The sequence below is a fragment of the Malaclemys terrapin genome, chromosome 2 (assembly GCF_027887155.1).
Source record: "Malaclemys terrapin pileata isolate rMalTer1 chromosome 2, rMalTer1.hap1, whole genome shotgun sequence".
Taxonomy (NCBI): Eukaryota; Metazoa; Chordata; order Testudines; family Emydidae; genus Malaclemys; species Malaclemys terrapin.
The window spans coordinates 160,864,016-160,886,877 of record NC_071506.1 but is presented as its reverse complement, the minus strand read 5'-3'; the positions used below and the strand labels follow the sequence as shown (position 1 = coordinate 160,886,877).

General features: G+C 46.3%; 1 protein-coding gene across 3 annotated transcripts in view; it reads left to right on the top strand.

The window, feature by feature from the left end:
- ADCY2 (adenylate cyclase 2) overlaps window positions 1-22,862 on the top strand; it is a 459,988-nt gene that overhangs the window by 310,404 nt on the left and 126,722 nt on the right. For all 3 annotated transcript variants that reach the window (XM_054018109.1, XM_054018108.1, XM_054018110.1), the window contains 4 exons: window positions 19,491-19,649; window positions 20,010-20,142; window positions 20,584-20,760; window positions 22,625-22,668. In XM_054018109.1, coding sequence (XP_053874084.1) covers window positions 19,491-19,649; window positions 20,010-20,142; window positions 20,584-20,760; window positions 22,625-22,668 — 513 coding nt within the window. The remainder of the gene's footprint in view (window positions 1-19,490; window positions 19,650-20,009; window positions 20,143-20,583; window positions 20,761-22,624; window positions 22,669-22,862) is intronic.

Here is a 22,862-nt window from a genome sequence, read left to right as displayed (position 1 = left end):
CAGCATTATCTCCCGTAAATGTAAACAAACTTGTTTCTCTTAGTGATTGGCTGAAGAAGAAGTAGGACTGAGTGGACTTGTGGGCTCTAAAGTTTTGCATTGTTTTGTTTTTGACTGCAGTTATGTAACAAAAAAAAATCTATATTTGTAAGTTGCATTTTCACGATAAAGAGATTTCACTACAGTACTTGTATGAGGTGAACTGAAAAATACTATTTCTTTTGTTTATCATTTTACAGTGCAAATATTTGTAATAAAAATAATAATAAAGTGATGGTTTAACCAGCATTTGAGGATTCTCCTGGTGCATTCCTGAGGGAGTGTGGGGTATGATTGGGGTGTTCTTATCTCTGGCTTCCAAAATAGCTCTTGGGACAGACAATTTAGAGGATCAGGGAAATGCAAAGATGTTGTGGTGTCACCTTTATCCCCCATCTTTCCTTAGCTTCACTGAGCACTTCTCAGTTATGACTGAGAGTCTTATCTTAAAACTGTTCATTCAGAAACTGAAGCTGGTGCAGAATGCGTCAGCCCATCCGTTAAGCAGAGATCTAATTGCACTATTTCAAGGTAGAAACATCAAATAAATGTACAAATTTAAATATTTGAGGAAGTGCTCTACTATTACAACCAAATACTCAGGGCCGGCTCCAGGTTTTTTGCCGCCCCCAGCAAAATAAATACATAAATAAATAAATAAAAAGGCCGGAGTGTCACCCCTTGAAAAGGGCCACCCCAAGCACATGCTTGGAACACTGGTGCCTAGAGCCAGCCCTGCAAATACTTCAGTTCATGTTAGTCTCTTTCTAGGATGTTTCTGGCACTTAAACAACTATTAATGTGTTTGTATACTAATTATGCTCAATAACTTGACAAAACTCACCACTAGTAATAAAGTCCAAATACTGTTTGGGAAGCTTCCGATATGTCTCAAAATATTACACCATCTGGATGCCCAGATTTTTGGTAGTGGTCTGTGTGATTTGTTGTAACAGTGAATTGGACTTTGGTTTTAAAGATTACCCAGCTTTTTTGTAAGCTTCAGTTTCTAATTGCAATGTTTCTGCATCAGTTGCATTCAAAGAGTATCTATACATGGTATTAGTAACTACCTGGAACTTACCAGGTACACTCTGCCTATGCATTGCACCTGTCATGCATAATACCCTTTCTATAGATTGTGTGTACCTGGTTTTAGCTAACCTTCAAGACCTTGCAATAATACTCCCCCTAATTCAGAGTTACAGGCATCCATGCTTACTGGCATCACAGATATAACTTAAGTTACTTAAGTATTGATTCTTGAGGCAGTAATTCTTTCAATCTATTGGATACCTGTTCTTGTGGTATGCTCCAGTAGAGGTACCTGAGTGGGTATGTAGATGGATAGAATAGGAAGTGCTCTTGCATATCAGACATTCATTGAAGGGATGTAGCCTTTCTGAAAGGCTGGATTCATATCTTGTTACTTGATGAATCATATATAATATAATTTTCAGTACTGGAATGGAATCAGGAGGGTGCATTTCCTTAATGTTTTTTTAAAAAATCCAAATACAAAAGTGTGTCTTCCCCCTTTACATCACTTTCAGTTATTTATGGTACATCAAGTATTTATCTTTATTGAGCTTGAGACTTATGGACTTCATTGTTTCCAATGAAATATTTTGTTCATTGAACATTATATCATCATGTTTCTCTTTAGTCATATACAAGAATACCATCCAGTATTAGTAACTACCACTTCTAGGTGCAACAGGAACTCTGGTATTTTCTTTTGGAAGATCTTAATGCACTAATGATTCCATTCAAATGTTTTTGGTAATAATACTGTCCAAATGTTGTGATATAATTGTTATATGTATGAGAGAGACAAGCTAGGTGCGGTAATGTCTTTTATTGGACCAACTTCTGTTTGTGAGAGAGTCTTCTTCACCAACAGAAGTTGGTCTAATAAAAGATACTATTTCGCCCATCATCTAATGTCCTGGGACCAACAGAGCTACAATACTTCAAACGGCTATTTGTATGAGAAAGATAAATTATAAACCACACATTGGTTAAATAGTTTAATTAACCAGCATTAAAAGCTGATAAGAAATTACAGAAAGCAAAATAAAGATGGTTAGGTGATAGAGTTCATAATATTAAAAAATAAACTCAAAATAGGAAATTATAACTTTCAAGAGATAATAAATCAGTTCACTAATTCAAGGTCTTATTACAGTCTTGTTACAAAGGGAAACTTCTGTACTACTCTGGGCAGGTGATTTTGGTATCAGCATGGAATTGTGGATTCTTAAGTATTGATCCTTATTTACTTCCAACCAAGTTTATATGGCACTGGAATTATGGAACTGTTCACATCAGTTCAACCAAACAATTCTACAGTAGAATTTAGAAATTTAGACAAATAACTTAATTATCAAAGAATGTCAATTCAGTTCAAAATTACGTTGGCCAAGAGATACTTATAGCCAACCTTTGCCACTTACACATGCAAAAGGATATCACACATTAAGCCCAAAACATAATATTCAGTTCTCTTGACCACAAAATCTGTATGATTTTTAGGCTAAATCTTTGAAACACTTCTGGTTTCTCACAATAATTTTTGCTGTAGAGAAGACCAGTTTCCCATTACAAATAGTACTGGCTTAGTTATGATAAGTTCCTCAATGCTCTCAACTCCTTATTGATTTAGGGTAACTTCTAGACAACTAAGACTAATCTTGTTAGCGAAATACAAATACACATCATACATTTAATGTATTAGGAAGTGTGACAAAGTTCCTCCTCTATCTTGGTGGGTCCTGCGCTTATTGGCGGATTTTCTTGCCTCAGAGATTCACCATGTAGGTTGGGGAACAGCCCAGAGACTTTCCCTTCTGAAAGAACCCACAGTCCAGGTCAATTGTGAGGTCTGGGGGGAACCCGGGCCCGCCCTCTACTCTGGGTTCCAGCCCAGGGCCCTGTGGACTGCAGCTGTCTATAGTGCCTCCTGTAACAGCTGCATGACAGCTACAACTCCCTGGGCTACTTCCCCATGGCCTCCTCCAAACACCTTCCTTATTCTCACCACAGGACCTTCCTCCTGATGTCTGATAACGCTTGTGCTCCTCAGTCCTCCAGCAGCACACCCTCTCAGCTCCTTGCGCCTCTTGCTCCCAGCTCCTCACACTCACACCACAAACTGAAGTGAGCTCCTTTTTAAAACCCAGGTGCCCTGATTAGCCTGCCTTAATTGATTCTAGCAGCTTCTTCTTAATTGGCTCCAGGTGTCCTAATTAGCCTGCCTGCCTTAACTGGTTCTAGCAGGTTCCTGATTACTTTAGTGCAGCCCCTGCTCTGGTCACTCAGGGAACAGAAAACTACTCATGCAGTGACCAGTATACTTGCCTTCTACCAGACTCCTGTACCCCACTGGTCTGGGTATGTCACATATCCCTCCCCACTGCTCAATGCCAAGGGGTTGGGCAGCTTGGGATGCCAGACAGTGCACACGTGACAAGCCATCGGCATTGCCATGACGGCTCCCTGCTCTGTTTTGCACACGGAACTGGAAAGGTTGGAGGATAAGAACCATCTGGTCACCCTTGTGTTCTTCTCCTTGTTCCGCTGCATCCATTGAAGAGGGGCATGGTCGGTCACGAGGACAAATCTGCCACCGAGCAGGTAGTAGCGCAATGTTTCCATGGCCCATTTTACAGCAAGGCATTCTCTCTCCATCATTGCATATTTTTGTTCCCTTGGAAGGAGTTTCCGATTGAGGTACAGAATTGTGTGTTCCTTCTCCCCGACAATCTGTGATAGAACGGCCCCCAACCCTACTTCCGATGCATCCGTCTGCAGGATAAACTCCTTGGTGAAATCAGGGGCTATCAGTACGGAGTTATTGCAGAGGGTAGTCCGTAGGTCTGTGAATGCTTCCTCTGCTGCGTCAGACCATCTCACCAGATCAGGTCCACAGGCTTTCACTAGGTCTGTCAGGGGGCTTGCCCTTGTGGCAAAATGGGGGATAAGTCATCGGTAATACCCCACCACACCTAGGAACGCCCGGACTTGTTTCTTGCGACTTGGTCGGAGCCAATTTTGGATGGCCTCTAACTTGTTCACTTGGGGTTTTAACAGACCTTTACCCACAATGTAGCCAAGATATTTGGCCTCTGTAAACCCTACAGCGCACTTGGCAGGGTTTGCTATAAGGCCAGCTCGCCTGAAGGCATCGAGGACTGCCTCCACCTTTTCCAGGTGGGTTTCCCAGTCTGGGGTATGTATGACCACATCGTCCAAGTAGGCAGCAGCATAACTGTTATGACGATGTGGTGATATGTCTCGATTGTTCGACCCGGTTTTGTCGAGAACACATCTTGGTTCCGGAAGATCATCTCAGACACCTCATTCTTCTGGTCTGGTGTTAAATCGGGAGACACTCTCACTTGTTTGGAAGGCTTGTTTTCCTGGGGTAGGTCTTTTTGGACCGTTGTGCATGCCTCTTGTGCATGACTCTTGTGCATGCCAGGGTTTCAGAAGGTTAACATGATAAATCTGTTCTTGTTTTCTGCGTCCTGGCTGCCGCACCTTGTAGGTTACTTCCCCCACGGGTTCAACCACCTCATAGGGCCCCTGCCATTGGGCCAGAAGCTTGCTTTCTGCCGTGGGTACCAACACCATAACTCAATCCCCTGGTTGGAACTGTCGCACTTTTGCCTGGCGATTGTAATGGGTTCGCTGGGCCTCCTTCTCCAAATGTTCACGTACAATAGGGGCAACCCGGGCTATCCGGTTTCACATCTGCATTACATGCTCTATTATATTTCTCCCCTCATTGGGTTCCTCTTTCCAGATCTCTTTGGCGATATCTAGTATGCCACGGGGGTGATGCCCGTATAATAACTTGAAGGGGGAAAACGCAGTTCAGGCCTGAGGTACCTCCCAGATAGCGAACATAAGGTAGGGTAGTAGGATGTCTCAATCCTTCCCGTCCCGACCTACTACCTTCCTTATCATAGCCTTGAGGGTTCGGTTAAACCTTTCTACCAACCCATCAGTCTGCGGATGGTAGACCGAAGTTCTCAGGGTATGTATATGGAGCAGCGTACAGAGGTCCTTCATTAGCTTCAACATAAATGGGGTTCCTCGGTTGGTTAATATCTCCTTCAGTAGCCCCATTCGGGCAAAGATCCCCACCAGCTCTTTGGCTATAGTTTTAGAGGCCGTGTTCCGCAGAGGGATGGCTTCTGGGTACCGAGTAGCATAGTCCAAAACAACAAGTATATATTGGTGGCCCCGAGCCATCTTCTCCAGGGGTCCCACTAGGTCCATGGCTATTCATTTGAAGGGGACCTCTGTGATGGGGAGGGGTACTAAAGGTGCTCTCAAGTGGGGACAGGGACTGTGCAGCTGACACTCCGGGCAGGAGGCACGGTACCTCTGCACTTCTTCATGTACTCCAGGCCAGAAGAACCGTCGTAGAACTCATGCCAGGGTCTTCTCTACCCCCAAATGCCCCCCAAAAAGATGACTATGAGCAAGACTTAATACAGTGTTCTGGTGTTTTTGAGGTACTAGGATCTGCTGTATCTTCTGCCCCTGCTGGTGCAACCCGGTATAAGAGATCCTTCCTCATTATGAAGTAGGGTCCTGGTCCCTGGGTTTTTCCTTCCACGGGATCCCATCTATTTCAGTCACCTCCTTCCTAATGTTGTCATACCTTGGGTCTTCTGCCTGGTCCCATCCAAAATTTCCTCTCCTGGGGCTAATCTGCCCAAGATCTAGAGGCCCAGTCTCTGTTGCCTCTACTGGTTCAGAAGCATTAGGGTGGGGGTCAGGGTCAGGTGCTTCTCCCTCCTGCATGGCCTGCTTTTCAGCTGCACGGGTCCGCCTACCTACAAGAGCGACCCTCTGGCTTTGGGTCAGTATTCGGGTTCCCAAGGCCTTAGCTGCCCTTCTTTCCCTTTTTGTCTTTCTACCCTGTCTGGGAGTGGAGAATAAATCTGGGGATATTTCAAAGAGTGGGGGTTGACAGTCTGCTGTGGATGCCTCATCAATTTTAGGGTCCCCATCTTTCTCCAATCCCCCTACTGGGAATAAGTTTCCAAACCCTGGGAATTCCCTCCCTATGAGCACCGGGTATGGGAGTTTAGGGACTACACCTGCTGCTACCTCAGTAGTGTTCCGTTGGATCTCGATTTTTACTGGGATGGTGGGGTAGTAACTAACTGTCCCATGGACACATGTTTTCCCTGTACGTTTAGCCTATAGCAGCTAGCTACACTTCACGAGCTTCCCTGAAATAAGCATGATAGCACTCCCCGAATCAACCAATGCCATGGTCCCTACCCCATTTAAACAACAAGGAGTCTGGTGGCACCTTAAAGACTAACAGATTTATTTGAGCATAAGCTTTCGTGGGTAAAAACCTCACTTCTTCGGATGCATAGAGTGAAAGTTACAGATGCAGGCATTATATACTGACACATGGAGAGCAGGGAGTTACTTCGCAAGTGGAGAACCAGTGTTGACAGGGCCAATTTAATCAGGGTGGATGTAGTCCACTCCCAATAATGGATGAGGAGGTGTCAATTCCAGGAGAGGAAAAGCTGTCTTGCCACCCGCATGTGGAGGGCCCCAATACCTTCGATGCAGCTGTATGGACAGTGATGCGGAATCTCTCCCAGTCTTTCTCAGCGTCATCCTCAATACGAAGATCAGCAAGGTCATTCTCTAGGTCTTCCGCTAGATTTTCAGTGATGCGGCTGTTCTTCAGCTTCGACATGTTGATCCTTTTGAGAGCCTTACAGCCTTCTGGTCGTCTCTTCGGCATGATACGGAGCTTCATTTTGGATACTATGAGCCTATGATCCGTCCAACAGTCAGCGCCACACATAGCTTTTGTAACCCTGACATCTGGTCTGTCCCTTCTCCTGATAATGACATAATCGATCAAATGCCAGTGCTTGGAATGGGGATGCATCCACGAAGTCCTGTTGCAGGTAGGAAGGTGGAAGACCGTATTGCTGATCAGAAGGCCATGTGCTGCCCGAGTTTTCAGCAGTAACAGGCCATTGCTGTTGCACTTTCCCACTCCATTTTTCCCGATGACTCCTTCCCAGGCTGCGGCATCGCATCCGACTCTTGCGTTAAAATCGCCAAGCAGAATCAGCTTGTCTGTGCGGTGCATTGACGATAGCAGAGTATCTAGTTCTTCATAGAATTTATCCTTCACATCCTCTGGGTTGGTCATTGTAGGAGCATATGTGCTGATCAAAGTAGCTTGTTTTCCTTTTTGAAGTGGAAGCTGCATTGTCATGAGCCAGTCATTCATACCCTTGGGGGACCTGGCAAGTTTCCAAACAAGGTGATTCTTGATGGCGAAGCCAACTCCAGATTCGCGACGCTCATCACTGCTGCGGCCACTCCAGAAGAATGTATAGCCACCGCCTGACTCGGATAGCTGTCCTTCATTAGCAAGGCGAGTTTTGCTAAGGGCTGCAATGTCAATGTTGTAGCGTGCGAGCTCTCTAGCGACAAGTGCTGTTCTTCTCTCCAGTCTGTCTGCCGTGATGTTGTCCAGTAACGTGCGCACATTCCACCTGCCAATAGTGATCGGTGTCACTCTAAGTTTTGTTTTTGTTCGACCGCTTTTATGGGATCCCCACCAGTTGCGGTATGCTGGCCAGGGTAAGGTGAAGCAGGCAATGTTTAAGGCACCTTTTCTAGCCCCCTCCTCGTTCTACGGAGGTGAGCAGTGCAAACCTGAATAGGGCTGCTCAGTCGCTCAAGAAGATGCCGAGCTCCACTGCTGCTTCGGTCAGTGAGGAACGACCATTATGCCTATGTGCAGGTCTGCGGCTACAGCTCCCAGTGTATCCACACCTGCTGTTTCGTCGCTCACCCATTGCCACAGGACTTGATATGACGTGATATGATATGATATGATGTCAAGACTTGCGCGTGAATTGGATTAAAGTGAGGGAGAGTTGCGCAACATCAGCTTCACTCTCTCTTCCCAGTTCCTATCTGTATCCAGTGGCAGGACAGAAGTCGAGACGTCTGGAGATAGGACAGGGTGCAGTGGATGACCAGGATGCCTACGTGTCTTGTCATGCTCTTAAGCGTTCCACAACGCTTGCTGTCACCGCCTTCCTGACCATTAAACCAGGTTGAACCAGGTTGCCTCAGTCAGCCGGATCCAGCCTTCGCATGCAATGGGTAGACAGGCTCTAACTCACCGAGAGTCTCATACTCATCGGCTACCCTCACCTGGTTTAGCCCGCCAGTCGAGATGGTCTCCGGGGTGTGGCCGCCTTGAGGACGTCCGTGGCTCCCGCAACAAGGTACAACTTGCATTCCAGCGATGGGGGGATTTCCATCAGATCCTCCAGGCCGCGAGGGCCCTCATGGGGGAGGGTAAGAGGACTGGGAGGCAGGCCACCGCGGCTTACCAACGGGTCCGCCTCTTCCATGACTCCTTAATCGCCCATGGGATAGGTCACGGATTGTTGCGCGGCCCGACGGAGGCCGTGGGCGTCTCTGTTGGCGAGGATCCCCCCAGCCCTCCTTATGGCACCGATCATCTTCACAACATTAAACACCTGGGGCTGTAGGATGGGTCTCCGCAGGAGCCAGGTGCTCTCCTTCCTTCGGGAGGGGGGGTACTCTGTGATCTTCCTGCAGGAGACCCATACGGATCCGGCCGCTGAAGCTAGCTGGTGGCTGGAGTGGGGGGGACAGGGTCTATTTTAGCCACCTCACAGTTCGTACGGCTGGAGTGGCGACCCTGTTCTCCCCCGACCTACGGCCCGAGGTGCTGGGGCTTGCCGAGGCCGCCTGCTGCATCTCCGGGTCCGCATGGAGGGGCTTGTGGTCAATCTTGTCAACGTTTACGCCCCGACATCGGGCCCGGAGAGGTTGCGTTTTTATCAGCAGGCGTCTGCGTTTTTGTCCAGGTGGAGGTCCATCGGTCGCACCACTCCCGGTTGGACCACATCTATTTGTCACGCTTCCATCTTTCACGGGCCCATTCCTCCAGCGTCCGTCCGGCCCCTGTTTTAGATCACCATCTAGCCACCGTGACAGCCTCTCTCTGTGCGGAGAGGCCGGGGCCGGCCTATTGGCACTTTAATAATAGCTTGTTGGAGGATGTGGGCTTCGTGGCGTCCTTCTGGGAGTTCTGGCTGGCCTGGCGAGGGCAGCAGCGTGCCTTTCCCTCTGTGCGGCGGTGGTGGGACCTGGGGAAGGTGCGCGCCCGGCTCTTCTGCTGTGACTACACCCGGGGCGCCAGCCGACAGAGGGATGTGGCTATAGGGCAGTTGGAACGGGAGGTCTTAGAGCTGGAGAGGTGTCTGGTCGCCAGCCCCAGTGATCCATCCCTCTGCGGAGCGTGCCGGGAGAAGCGGGAGGAGCTCCGGATCCTCGAGGACCATCGGGCCCGAGGTGCCTTTGTTCAATCCCGCATCCGCCTCCTTCGGGAGATGGATCGCCGCTCCCGCTTCTTCTATGCCCTGGAGAAAAAGAGGGGGGCCAAGAAGCACGTCACCTGCCTTCTAGCACTGGACGGCACCCCCCTCACGGATCTGGCGGAGATGTGCGGGCGGGCCAGGGCCTTCTACGCAGGCCTTTTCTCCCTGGATCCAACCGATCCTAACACTTGCAGAATGCTCTGGGATGAATTCCTGACGGTCAGCACAGGCGACCAAGACCGGCTGGAGCTGCCTCTCACTCTGGCCGAGTTCTCAGAAGCTCTCCGCCACATGCCCACCAATAAATCTCCGGGCATGGACAGGCTGACAGTGGAGTTCTACCGTGTGTTTTGGGACGTCCTTGGCCTGGACCTTGTCACCGTCTGGCCCGAGTCCTTGCAGGTCCTCCCTCTTTCGTGCAGGCGAGCCGTGCTCGCGTTATTGCCGAAGAAGGGGGACCTCTGCGATTTACGGAATTGGCGTCCCATCTCGCTCCTCAGCACAGACTATAAAGTCATAGCGAAGGCAATCTCGCTGTGGCTAGGGTCCATGCTGGCGGACGTGATCCACCCAGACCAGACCTACACCGTCCCGGGCCGCACCATCTTCGATAACTTGTATCTGGTCCAGGACCTCTTGGAACTCGGGTGTCGGGATGGTCTGTCGTTCGCCCTCCTGTCCCTGGATCAGGAGAAGGCGGTCAACAGGGTGGACCACGGGTATCTCCTAGGCACTCTGCAAGCGTTTGGCTTCGGGCCCCAGTTTGTGGGTTTTCTCCAGGTGCTGTACGCCTCTGCAGAGTGTTTGGTCAGGCTGAACTGGACCCTGACCAAACGGGTCAGCTTCGGGCGAGGAGTACGTCAAGGGTGCCCCCTCTTGGGACAGCTGTATGCTCTGGCGATCGAGCCCTTCCTCTGTCTCCTCTGTAGGAGGTTGACGGGGTTGGTGCTGCGGGAGCCGGAGCTGCGGCTGGTCCTGTCGGCATACGCCGACGACGTGCTCCTCGTGGTACAGGACCCGGGCGACTTGGTGCGGGTGGAGGCTTGCCAGACCATCTACTCGGTGGCCTCCTCCACCCGGGTCAACTGGGTCAAGAGCTCTGGCCTGGTGATAGGGGACGGGTGGCAGGCGAGCTCCCTCCCACCCGCGCTTCAGAACGTCCGGTGGAGCACGGGTCCGCTGCTCTATCTCGGCGTTTATCTTTCTGCCATGCATCCATTTCCACCGGAGAACTGGCTAGATTTAGAGGGCAGGGTGTCAGAGCGGCTCCGGAAATGGACAGGACTGCTCCGGTGTCTCTCCCTTCGAGGGAGAGCACTGGTGCTCAATCAACTAGTCCTGTCCATGCTCTGGTACCGGCTCAACACCCTGGTCCCGGCCCCGGGTTTCCTGGCCACCATCCGGACGTCGATTCTGGAGTTCTTTTGGTCAGGACTGCATTGGGTCTATGCGGGGATTCTCCATCTACCCCTGGAGGAGGGAGGGCAGGGCCTGAAGTGTCTGCACGCTCAGGTCCACGTCTTCTGCCTCCAGGCCCTGCAGAGGCTCCTTTATGGTGCAGGTAGTCCGGCATGGAGCGTATTGGCACACGCCTTCCTGCGCCGCTTCCGAGGGCTCCAATATGACCGGCAGCTCCTTTGTCTCCATCCGAGAGGTCTTCCGTGAGGCCTCTCCGGGCTGCCGGTCTTCTACCAGGACCTCTCCGGAAATGGAAACTGTTCTCAGTGACCAGGCCCATGGCAGCCACCATGGGGGCAGATCTCCTCGCAGAGACCCTGCTACACAACCCCCAGCTCCGTGTGCAGGTGGCGGAGTCCCCCATGGTGCGCCAGAGGTTGGTCCTGGCAGAAGTCACCAAAGTCGGAGATCTCCTGGACTACGACCGGGAAGACTGGCTGGATCCCCTGACGCTCGCTCAGCGCATGGGGCTCTCCAGACCTCGTGCTCCCCGGCGCGTACTTCAGGAGCTGAGGGCCGCTTTGCCACCCGCTGCTCGGGACTATCTCGACCGGGTCCTGCGAGAGGGCACGCCCCCTCCACTCCGAGCCCTCCAGACTTTTTCATCGGGCCCCTACCCCGTGGACCCAACCAGCGCCCTCCTCGTCCTTTCGCCATGAGCCGGCTGCACAATCTGCAGCCAGTTCTGTTCCGGACCGCACCAAGGAAACATCTATACACGCTCGTGCTCCATGTTCTTCCTGTCCTCACCCTCGCGTCCCGCGCTGATACGAAGTGGCGGGACCTTCTGCCACCTCTGGAGGGTGAGGAGCCCCGGTGGGCCAGCCTTTATTCTGCTCTGATCCCGAAGCCCACTGGGGACATCAGTTGGCAGCTCCTTCACAGAGCCTTGAGCACGGGCATGTACTTGGCGCGGTTTACCCGATCCCAGACACCTGCCCCTTTTGCGGCGTGAGGGAGACCCTGGCGCATATTTACCTGGAGTGCGCCAGGCTGCAGCCCCTATTCCGGCTCCTTACGGATATTTTGTTAAGATTTTGGTTGCACTTTTCTCCTCACCTTTTTATTCATGCACTCCCTGTCCGTCGCCCCACAAAGTCACGGGACCTCCTGATCAACCTCCTCCTGGCCCTAGCAAAACTGGCCATCTATAAAACCAGAGTGAGGAGGTTGGCCGATGGAGTCTCCTGTGACTGTGGGGCCTATTTCAGGTCCTCCGTTCGTTCACGTATCCAAGCAGAGTTCCTCTGGGCAGCATCTGCTGGCTCCCTTGCCGCCTTCGAGGAGCAGTGGGTGCTGTCTGAGGTTCTCTGCTCGGTGTCGCCGTCTGGTTTGCTTCGTTTGACCCTTTGACCTCACTCCTGTCCCTGTTCTTTTATGAGTTGTCCCCCATAATTTTTTGGTCTCCAGGTCTTGTGGACCCCCCCCCTTAGGCTCGGGGGGGGGATCCTTTAGCACTTCCTGGATCCCAATAGGACCAGACTCCTGTACCCCACTGGTCTGGGTCTGTCACAGAAGGTTTTAACTCCTGTGTGTACTTTTGAGAAGTATTTAGCTTACTAATTATTCTGTTTATCAGTTGCAATGATGGTTTCTTGAGACAGATAAGAGAGTTCATTCAGGTGTTATGATAGCTGTATTCTTATTCTTTCTGGATTTCAAGCAATCTCCCTAGATGAGACTTAAAAGAAAGTTAATAGAGTTCTTGTCAGCGATAAGATTTTATATATAACAAGTTGCGATATCAGAGCCTAATTCCCTTCCTTACTCACCATAACAAAGCCCACCCTGAACCTGCTGTAGGGAAGGCAAAAAAAATTCAGTCCACCTTGGCCAATCTGGTGGTAAGGGAAAAATTCCTTCCCAGCCCATCTAGAAAGCAGCAACTAGCACAGTGCCCTCGGCAGATCCTGACCAAACCTGGTATTTTGCTACCTCCAAACGGGGGTGGGGGAGGGGTGGATGTTGCTCCACCTGTCTGTGGAAAAGGTTTGCCCTTTATCAACTCCCCAGCCCTGCCAGTCACTGGGGGATGAGTCAGTGTCACCACACTGACCCACTTTACTTTGCAGCAGCACCTGAGCTTCTCACTCACCCCCCACCCATAAAGCACTATACTCCTTCCCCCAGAGAGCCAGACAATGCCCACTCCTCTCCCCCACTTAAGGTGCAGTGCAGTCATTTTACCAAGCAAAGGGCACTCTTGCTTTCCAGGAAATGACAGTTTGCTCTCTCTCTCTCAGCTGTTTTGGCTTCTGGGAACAAAATAGGACATTTTATTATAGTGGCATGGCAGCACTGCTATAGTTAAGGTTGCACCACAACATCTGTTTAATGCTCAACCTTTTAAAGTCCTTTAAAATCTACGTGCTTTGTCGGGTTCCTTTAAAATTTGGTAAGCCTCAGGAGGGTCCAGTGGTGGTTTAGTAGCCCACGTTTGAAGTCATTTGAGCACAGGATTCCAGAGAGATCAGCCCCCCAAAAACAGCAATTAAAAAAAATTCTAGGGTGGGAGTGGGGTTCCCACAGAGATAGAGATCAAACTGTTGATGTGATGCAGGTTAAAATGGTCTCAATCTGTCAAGTTTTACCCAACGTAGTGCATGGCACCCACTAAATCTTTGGGTGTCCCAAACTGAGAAAAGTATTTAAGAAAATGCATGGGGTTTTTACACTGTGCATGCATCAAAACTGCAAAATGACTAGCGGTGTTTCCATTCCCACCATTTCATATGCTTTAATGTTTGTAAGTGCTCTAAAATTTGAACAGTTAATTGAACTGCTTTGAAATTTGGTGTACTTCATGGGGGCATTGGGTCATTTGACCAATTTTGGTTCCCTCTACTTTTTCCCGTGCATGTGCGGAATGAATTTTGTTATGTGTACCAATAGGGAGGTGATGTGTGGCGGGGATGGGACTGAGGAACTCGGTGTGTGGGAAAGGACTCAGGGCTGGAGCAGAGGGTTTGGTGCAGAGGGGTGAGGGCTCCAGTTGAGGATGCAGGCTTGGGGGTGAGGCCAGGGATGAGTGATTTGGGTTGCAGGTTGTCCTGGGGCCAAGGGGGGGAGAGAGGACTCCCCACAGCCCTCTCTTACCCCAGCAGCACCTGGGCTCTCCCTACCTCTCCCTGCCACAGCCCTGAGCACCTGCGCAACCCTTGATAGGCTTGGCAGCTTAGCAGGAACTTAGCATTTGACCAAGATTTTGAGTCATTTGACTAAGGAGTTACCAAGTTAGACTCACCAGCCTCCAAAAAGCCTGTTTCCTTCTCCTGCTTTGCACTGCTTTAAACTGAGGGGTACTGATGACTGGATGAATCACAGACCTCTTGATGGCTGTGAACTCACTCTTCATTAACATAACTAAGGGCAATTTAATCACAAGCCTATACCTAAGACAAAAGGAATTTTAACTGAGTGTCCAGAGGTTGCAATTGCTACAAATTGTGAATTGTGGGTAGCAATTTTAGTTCGCAGGGAATGTAATTAAAGTATGGGAGGGAGAGGAATTAGACATGGGAAGGGAGGTATATTAGCAAGTGAAGGAATGAGGAAGAATGAGGAAGGAGTTTTGGGTCCGTTACAGAATGCTTTAGACAGCTTTAGTTTTCTGGTAACATTTTTTAAATATTAATTGACATCTCTTATTTATTTTGACAGCTGTATTATTTTATCTAGGTAATAACATAATTTGTTACAATATTGTAACAAATATTATAGCTTGATCTATTATATCTCTATTGGAAATGTATAGGCCTAAAGCATAGAAGGTAAAAGAGAAATTTGCTTCACAGCTTAGCGAGGGTTTTTGGTTAGTATTTACTCAACCTACATCTCCTCTTTTTGAAATACAGAACAGCATCTGCTGTTTGACATATTTTAAAGGCTCAGGTCTAAACTAAGCCAAGATTTTGGACTTTTTATGCATGTCTGTATTGTTATTAATAACTCCATATTTCCTTCATTGTCACTACATCTGTGTGATGACCAACTTGCCAAAAAATTACTTGCAAAACCTCAGAGGTGGATTTACCATGAACCAAACAGTGTGGTGGCGTTGGGCCCCAATGACAGGAGGGCCCCCAAAATGCAGGACAAATCTCATCTGACAACCTGCCCCCATGTCCCGGCTGGCAGTGCAGCAGGGCTCAGGCAGGCAAGCCGCTTACATTCCATGGCTGGTGGCCGCACGACGCTCCCAGAAGCACCTGGCTGCTGGCATGTCCCTGCGGCCTCTAAGGGGGTGTCTCCGCATGTTGTTCCCGCCCCAAGCACCGACTCTGCAGCTCCCATTGGCCGGGAACTGTGACCAATGGGAGCTGTGGAGGCATCGCCTGTGGGCAGCGGCACACAGAAACCCTCTGTCTCCCATGCCTAGGAGCCATTGCCAGAGGCACCCACACTTCCTCCCAGAGCCCGCACCCCTCACCCCCTTCTGAAACCCAATTCCCTGGCCCAGCCCAGAGCCCACACCCCGAACCCAAACTTCCTCCCAGAGCGCACAGGGCCCCACTAACTCTAAATCTGCCAGTGCAAAACCTAGAAGGAAAAAGAATGCTTGTAGGAGGAAGTCATCTAATATGCATGGGATTTATTTTTCTCTCTGAAATATTTTTTTTTAGTTGTTTCAGGTCAATACATGTGTCGACACTGAGGCCCTGTGAACTACAAAAGTAAAGCACTTTGATACTAAAACTAGCAATTGTGCATAGATTTTGATGTACATATGAGGATAGTTTCAGCTCCAGTGGCCCCTAAAGTAGAAGAGGAATTAGACCAAATTGTTAGGCGATAGAAAAAATTAGAAAGCCTAGTTAGTCATCAGTGGTTTTAGTCCCTTATTCAGCCTGGTTCTTAAACACATGACTATCCCAACTGAAGTAAAAAGTTGTGATTACTCCCATGTAAATATGTGAATAGTCCTACTGATCATCTTTATTTCAGAATGCTTTACTTCTGTGGTCTATGTTACACAATATGGAGTCAATATGTCTTATAGTTGTTGCCTTACTTATAAAGGAGCTCAGTACCCCCGACTCCCATCAAGCTATATGCACGTATGCTTCCTGTTATACTAACAGCAATTGCACTTCAATTGGGTGGCTTAAGCATAAAGCTAAGATGTCCTGTGAGGGAATATTGAAAAAAATTTGTTTGTTTAGTCTGAAGAAGAGAAGACTGAGAGGGGACATGATAATCCTTTTCAAGTACATAAAAGGTTGTTACAAGAAGTAGGGAGACAAATTGTTCTCCTTAACCTTTGAGGATAGAACAAGAAGCAATGGGCTTAAATTGCAGGAAAGGAATTTAGGTTGGACAATAGGAAAAACTTCCTGATTGTCAGGGTGGTTAAGCACTGGAATAAATTGCCTAGGGAAGTTGTGGAATCCCCATCATTGGAGATTTTTTAAGAGCAGATTAGACAAACATTTCTCGGGGATGGTGTAGAAAATAATTAGTTCTTCCATGAGTGCAGAGGACTGGACTAGATGACCTCTTGAGGTCTCTTCAGAGTCATACAATTCTATGATTCTAGGTCAAAGAAATATTCTACATTTCATTTTAAATTCTGTTGTTGTTTTTCCTTCACCTCTCTCCCGCACAACCATCTGGTGGCCTTCTCAATTAAATATCACTCAACGAGAGGTTCTCAACAGCTGTCTTTGATTTAATCTCATGAAATTCTTTTTTGTTCAGAGAACATTTTCATTGACGTGAAAGTAATTGTTGGAACAACAAAAACTCTTTAAATAGGGTGAGCATTCAGTTTCTGTAGTCCTGATTCAGCAAAGCACTTAAGCATGTGTTTAAGACTGGGAATTTCATGGGACCCAAAGTGCCCACGTCCCAAATGAAATCAAATTAAATGGGATTTCGGCACTTTAACTCCCTTTAGGCTCCTTTGAAAAATCCTAGCCTAAGTGCTCTTCTGAATTGGAGTGTGTATATTCTTAATTTCTGTCAAGTATCAGGGGGTAGCCATGTTAGTCTGTATCTACAAAAACAACAAGGAGTCTGGTGGCACCTTAAAGACTAACAGATTTATTTGGGCATAAGCTTTCGTGAGTAAAAACCTCACTTCTTCGGATGCATCCGAAGAAGTGAGGTTTTTACTCACGAAAGCTTATGCCCAAATAAATCTGTTAGTCTTTAAGGTGCCACCAGACTCCTTGTTGATTCTTAATTTCTGTATCTAGTTGTCTGTATGCATATTTATTCAAGTCAGAAAGTCATTTAGGCCCCAGATCAGCAAGGCACTTAAGCACATGCCTAATTTTAAAAATGTGAGTAGTTCCACAGCCTTAGACATTTTGCATCCATAACTCTAATTTACAATAGTCTTTCTAATTCTTCTTTTGTTAATACATCCCTCCTTAAGAAAATCCAAAAGAAACCAAGAACTTGCTTTGGTTTCCTCTGAAAAAGCCTGATAGTTAGCCAGAACAGCACTTTATCTTACATAAGAAATATTAAGAAGAAAAGAAAGCATTTTAACTATTTTTTTTTATTCAACCCTTTTAATATAGCTCTTCTTAAACTGGATATATGCAGGGCCGGTGGAAGGAAGTTTCATGCCCTAGGCAAAACTTCCACCTTGCCCCCGCCCTGTCCTCGAGTCCCCGCCCAGAGGCACCTCCCCCAGGCGGCAGCTCCGCCCTAAGGCACCCCCCCGCGGCAGCTCCCCACCCCCCACTCTGAGGCACCCCCCCACCCCAGCTCACCCCTGTCCCGCCTCCTCCCCGAGCACGCCGTCGCTGCTTCACTTCTCCTGCCTCCCAGGCTTGTGGCGCCTAAGCTGATTGGCGCCGCAAGCCTGGGAGGCGGGAGAAGTGAAGCAGCCACAGGGAAAAGTTGGTCTGGGGAAGGAAAGCTGTGCTCCCCACTGAAACTTTTGCTAGACAGATACATTGGCCATCTGTGAAGCAAGGATATGGCAGTAACAGACAACTGTAACCTTAGGGCTGAAGTTAGCAGCGGCATCCTGAGTTATGAGGACTCATTGCTACTCCTGCTTCCAGAAACCTTCTGTGTCAAGAATGAAAACCAACTCAGAGTTTGTGGTCCACACAGAAAAATGTGACCTTGAAACCTGATTCAAGCTAATTCAAATCCTCAAATTTCATATAATATTTGTCAACTTTATGACCTAAAATGAAATGCAGAGGCCAATTTGCTATCTTACTTTTGGTCAGGATGTCACTGGAAAAAGATTTAAGGCCTAAATTTCAACTGCCTTTGACCCTTGTGTTAGCCACCTGTACAAAGCATTTGCTAAATACTGCTATTCTGATTTGGTAGCATTTTATACCTGTTTTGCACAGGTGGCTAACACAATGCACACATGTAAATGACTATCAAGGGTGCAAGGTAGGGGAGAAAATAAATAAATAAAGCTGGGAGACCTTTGTCCTCTCTGTTGTTCAATACTGAAGCACAAAAAACTCCCAAGGATGTTGATTTTCTGTAGTATTCTGTTAAAAAGATATATTGCACTACAGTCCTGCAGAACAAAGCTGCATTTATCTTATGGGACTGCTTACAGAGATCACTTACCAACAGTATGTCAACTACAGAAAAACAGTGTAAAAGAGCAGTAGTGGAAAGGAAACATGCATTATCAAGTGAATGGGGCCTAGAATATCTGAGAACTCCAACCCCATCTTTCATAAAAATAATTTTGAAGCATGATTTAATTGTACAATGGCAGTCAAATAAAACTCCACCAATTTTCACCTTCTGGGCCAAAGACCATTTCAGAAATGTTACAGGAAGATAGGATTTGCCATACCAGATTAAACCAGTCATCCAGTAGGTCCAGTGCCCCATTTCTGCCCAAGCCAGTTCTTGCTTCAGAAGAAAGAGAAATGATTGTGTCATATTTGTTCCATAATTTAACAGGCTAGTAATGTGGTGCCATTCTTTCCCTTAGACTGATTATGTTACCAATATCATGTGCCAAACCCTACAATAACTACTGTATGTGGATCTCTTTATAGCAGTATTTCGTACTGCCACTCTGAACCTCACAAAAAAGAAGATTTCCCATGCTCAGTATCTTCCAAGTTTGATACACAGGAATCACACCTTCATTCCATGGAGTTAAAAACATTTACAAATATTAATAACACTTCTTTTGAGGTAGGTAAATATTATAGCTTAACTGAGGTACAGAGAAGATACATGATTTATCAAAGATTTCACACATATTTGGCAACAGAGCTGGGATAGAACAAAGATCTTTCAAAGAGTGGCAGTTCAAGCTTAGTCAGAAGGCCAAGTTTCTCCTCTGTATGGCTTACTATTCCTAAAATAATTAACATGGGTATTAAAAAAGGGAACTCTAGTTTGGACTTAGAATGAGTATTTGTTACAAATGAATGGTTCCAAAAATGTGACAATAGTGATAACATATAAAAAGTAAACCTTTTAGGAAAAGAAAGCATCTGAGTAACCTGGTACTAGAGATAAATGAAATAAGGTACCATTACCACTGTTGTTTGGCTTTCTTGTAAATTCAAAATTATGGACCCATGTTGTATCCCAACATATTCTTCTTCTTAACTATAGGAAGGTCAGAGATGCAACTGGAGTTGATATCAATATGCGTGTAGGAGTGCATTCTGGAAATGTCCTTTGTGGTGTTATTGGGCTACAGAAGTGGCAGTATGATGTATGGTCACATGATGTTACATTGGCAAACCACATGGAAGCTGGAGGAGTCCCAGGGTAAGGCTTTGTATACATGAACTTTAATACATTTTCCTATCAAATAAATAATATATAGATAATTGATTGCAGACCTTTATGAAGAAATCTTAACCAGGACTTAGAGCTTCTTATCAATAATATGTTTTAGTTGTTTTCCTGAAGGAAGGTATGATTCAAGCTGATACTTTTTATACGGAAAACCCCAGATTTGTTGCTTTCTACCTGATTTGTGCACATAAGAACTTTTGAAAATGGCACCCTTAATTACTGTATCTTTCATTTACAAAAATCTATATAGGAAAACTGTTGAATTTTTTTGTTTGTTTTCAGTTAAAAATAATGCTATAAATTAATATTTCTAATGTTCCATAATTTCAGCCGTGTTCACATTACTTCAGTCACCTTGGCACATTTGAATGGAGCATACAAAGTGGAAGAAGGGGATGGAGATGTAAGGGACCCATATCTGAAGGAGCATAATGTTAAAACCTACTTTGTAATCAATCCCAAGGTTAGTAGTACTTGCGTTATGCTGTCAACCATAGTTCTATTTTTAAAAAGAATATTATATTCTTTTATTACACACTGGTACACAAAATGTTACTCAGAGAACAATGATTTTGACAATTTTGACAACAATGATAGTGTTGCCAAGAAGTACTATACAAATATTACCTGGATTGGAACAGAAACCTTCTGTTTGATATATACAGTAATGGCCAGATCCTGAGAAGGAATGGACTCTGCAACTCCCATTGGAGCCACTGGGAATTGCATGCTATCAGCACCTCTCAGTTATAGTTAAATATATGGATATATAGTACTATATAAAAGCATGAGAGAATGCACATATGTTTGCGTGTCTGTGAGCGCACTCGTGTGGTTTACAACAGGATTTAAGCATGTACTATATTAAATCATCTAAAAATATTCATCTTTTTTTTCCACTCAGGGAGAAAGGCGAAGTCCTCAGCACCACTTCAGACCCCGGCATACCTTAGATGGAGCTAAAATGAGAGCCTCTGTCCGCATGACCCGGTACCTGGAATCTTGGGGTGCAGCCAAGCCATTTGCACACTTACACCACAGGGACAGCATGACCACTGAAAATGGCAAGATTAGTACCACAGTATGGGCCTATTTATGTCATTTCAAACTATGTAGATATTTTGAAAGAAAAATTAACTCTTTGGTATTAAATGTTCCATTATTTCCTGAGACAAGATGGGATGGGGTAAAATCTTTTATTGGACCAACTTCTGTTAGTGAAAAAGACAAGATTTTGAACTTAGATGGACCTCTTCTTCCGGTAATGTGGTCCAATAAAATATATTACCTACCCACCTTGTCTCTCTAATATGCTGGGACAGACACGGGAACAAGAACAGTGCAAAAAACTACTATTTCCTGTTAAACAAAAACATTCGCCTCTGTATTTTGTTTCTCTTTTGAGATCCAGTTTTAAAGGCCAGATCCAGTGCCAGCTGAAGTCAATGAGAGTCTTTCCATTGACTTAATGGGCTTTGGATCAGATTCGAAAGGGCCAAATTCTGCTATCAGTGCAAGTCTGAAATCCCACTGAAATCAACAGGAATTGTGTGTGCACATTGGAGAGCAAACTTGGGCCTTCCAGGCCTATGGACTCAACCCCAGGGTATAGTGTGGTTACTTTGCACCACCGTGCAGGCAGTTTCTAGATTAAAAGCCAGTGCTAGACAGCCACAGGAGAACACCAGTATAGAGAGATTCTCTGAGAGGTATATTCTCTCACTGCAGTATAGGCATAGTTGGGGAAAAGGCAGCATGGCCAGGGCTTTCCTGTGCCCTTCAACTGCTCTAAGTTATCCTGGAGTACACAAGTCAGCAGCACCTGCCTTTCCAAGCTTCATTGTGGGTTCTTCAACCATAGATGAGGATTTGGGTCAATAGTTCTATAGCACACCATTAAATTCTGCACCCTTATTAGATAAGAGATTCAGTCCCAATGTCTCTGTTATTACTGCACACCACTATCATCTACTACTAAAAAAGCAAAAAAAAAAAAAAAAAAGAAGGAAATTCTGGTTGTACTCAACATTTGAATTCAATCCCATATTCCTTGCACCAAGAATGAAGGGTCGAACCCTGTAACTTCTCATTAACTCAAGATTTTTGATCAGTAAGTTCAGTACATCAAAGCAAAAATATAAAGTTAATGCAACCAGGGCCGGCTCCAGCTTTTTTGCCGCCCCAAGGGGCGAAGGGAAAAAAAAAACAAAAAATGATTGAGCTGCCGCCGAAGTGCCGCCGAAGAGAAAGAGAGGGAGTGAAAGACCCGCCACTGAATGGCCGCCGAAGACCCAGACTTGCCGCCCCAATAACGGATGGAGTGCCGCCCCTTTCTATTGGCCACCCCAGGCACCTGCTTCCTTCGCTGGTGTCTGGAGCCGGCCCTGAATGCAATATGTTAACCATAAAAAGCATGAAACTATTATTTAGTCACAAAATAATGGTTGCTGTCAGCAATCATCGTCATTTTAAAATAATGGTCATGATCTATATTTGGGAACCTAATCAGATGTTACTTAATTTTCAAAGGCACTGAATAACCCTAGCTCCCATTGGAAGCAATGGGAATTTTGGCATTGATTTCAGTGGGATCATGATTAGGTTCCGAAGTAGTAAAACTTATAGGGAAAAAGCTTTTTGGATCCAACCAAATCATATTAATAAGTTAATATTTACATTGAAGCTTGTTGCCTAATCATATTTTCCAAATCATTCCCCTTTTCTGCTTCATTGAAACTTATTATGTGAAAAGGATTCTACTTATTAACACCCATTTGAAAACTTCATATATTGATCTGGTAACAGATTAATTAGCACTAATGTATTTGCAGAGTTTTCTTCTTGACAAATTTTGCATCACTATAGTTTAACAAATATTTTCAACATGAGGAATATTTTCAGAATGTTCTACATTTAATACAGGACCCCCCCCCCTTTTTTTTTAGGATGTGCCAATGGGTCAGTATCATTTCCAGCGCTGCAGAGAAAGGTATGTATACATTTATTCACATAAAGTACAATAGATACAGCACTTTTATCACTAAGAGCCATTTTTTTCCAAAATATGATTTTTAGAGCAAGCCCTTCCAACAAAGAGATTGGATGTAAAACTAGATATATTTTAAAGTGGTGCTTATTAATTATGGATGCACATCTGCCAACAAACAGCATTAACCCTATAGA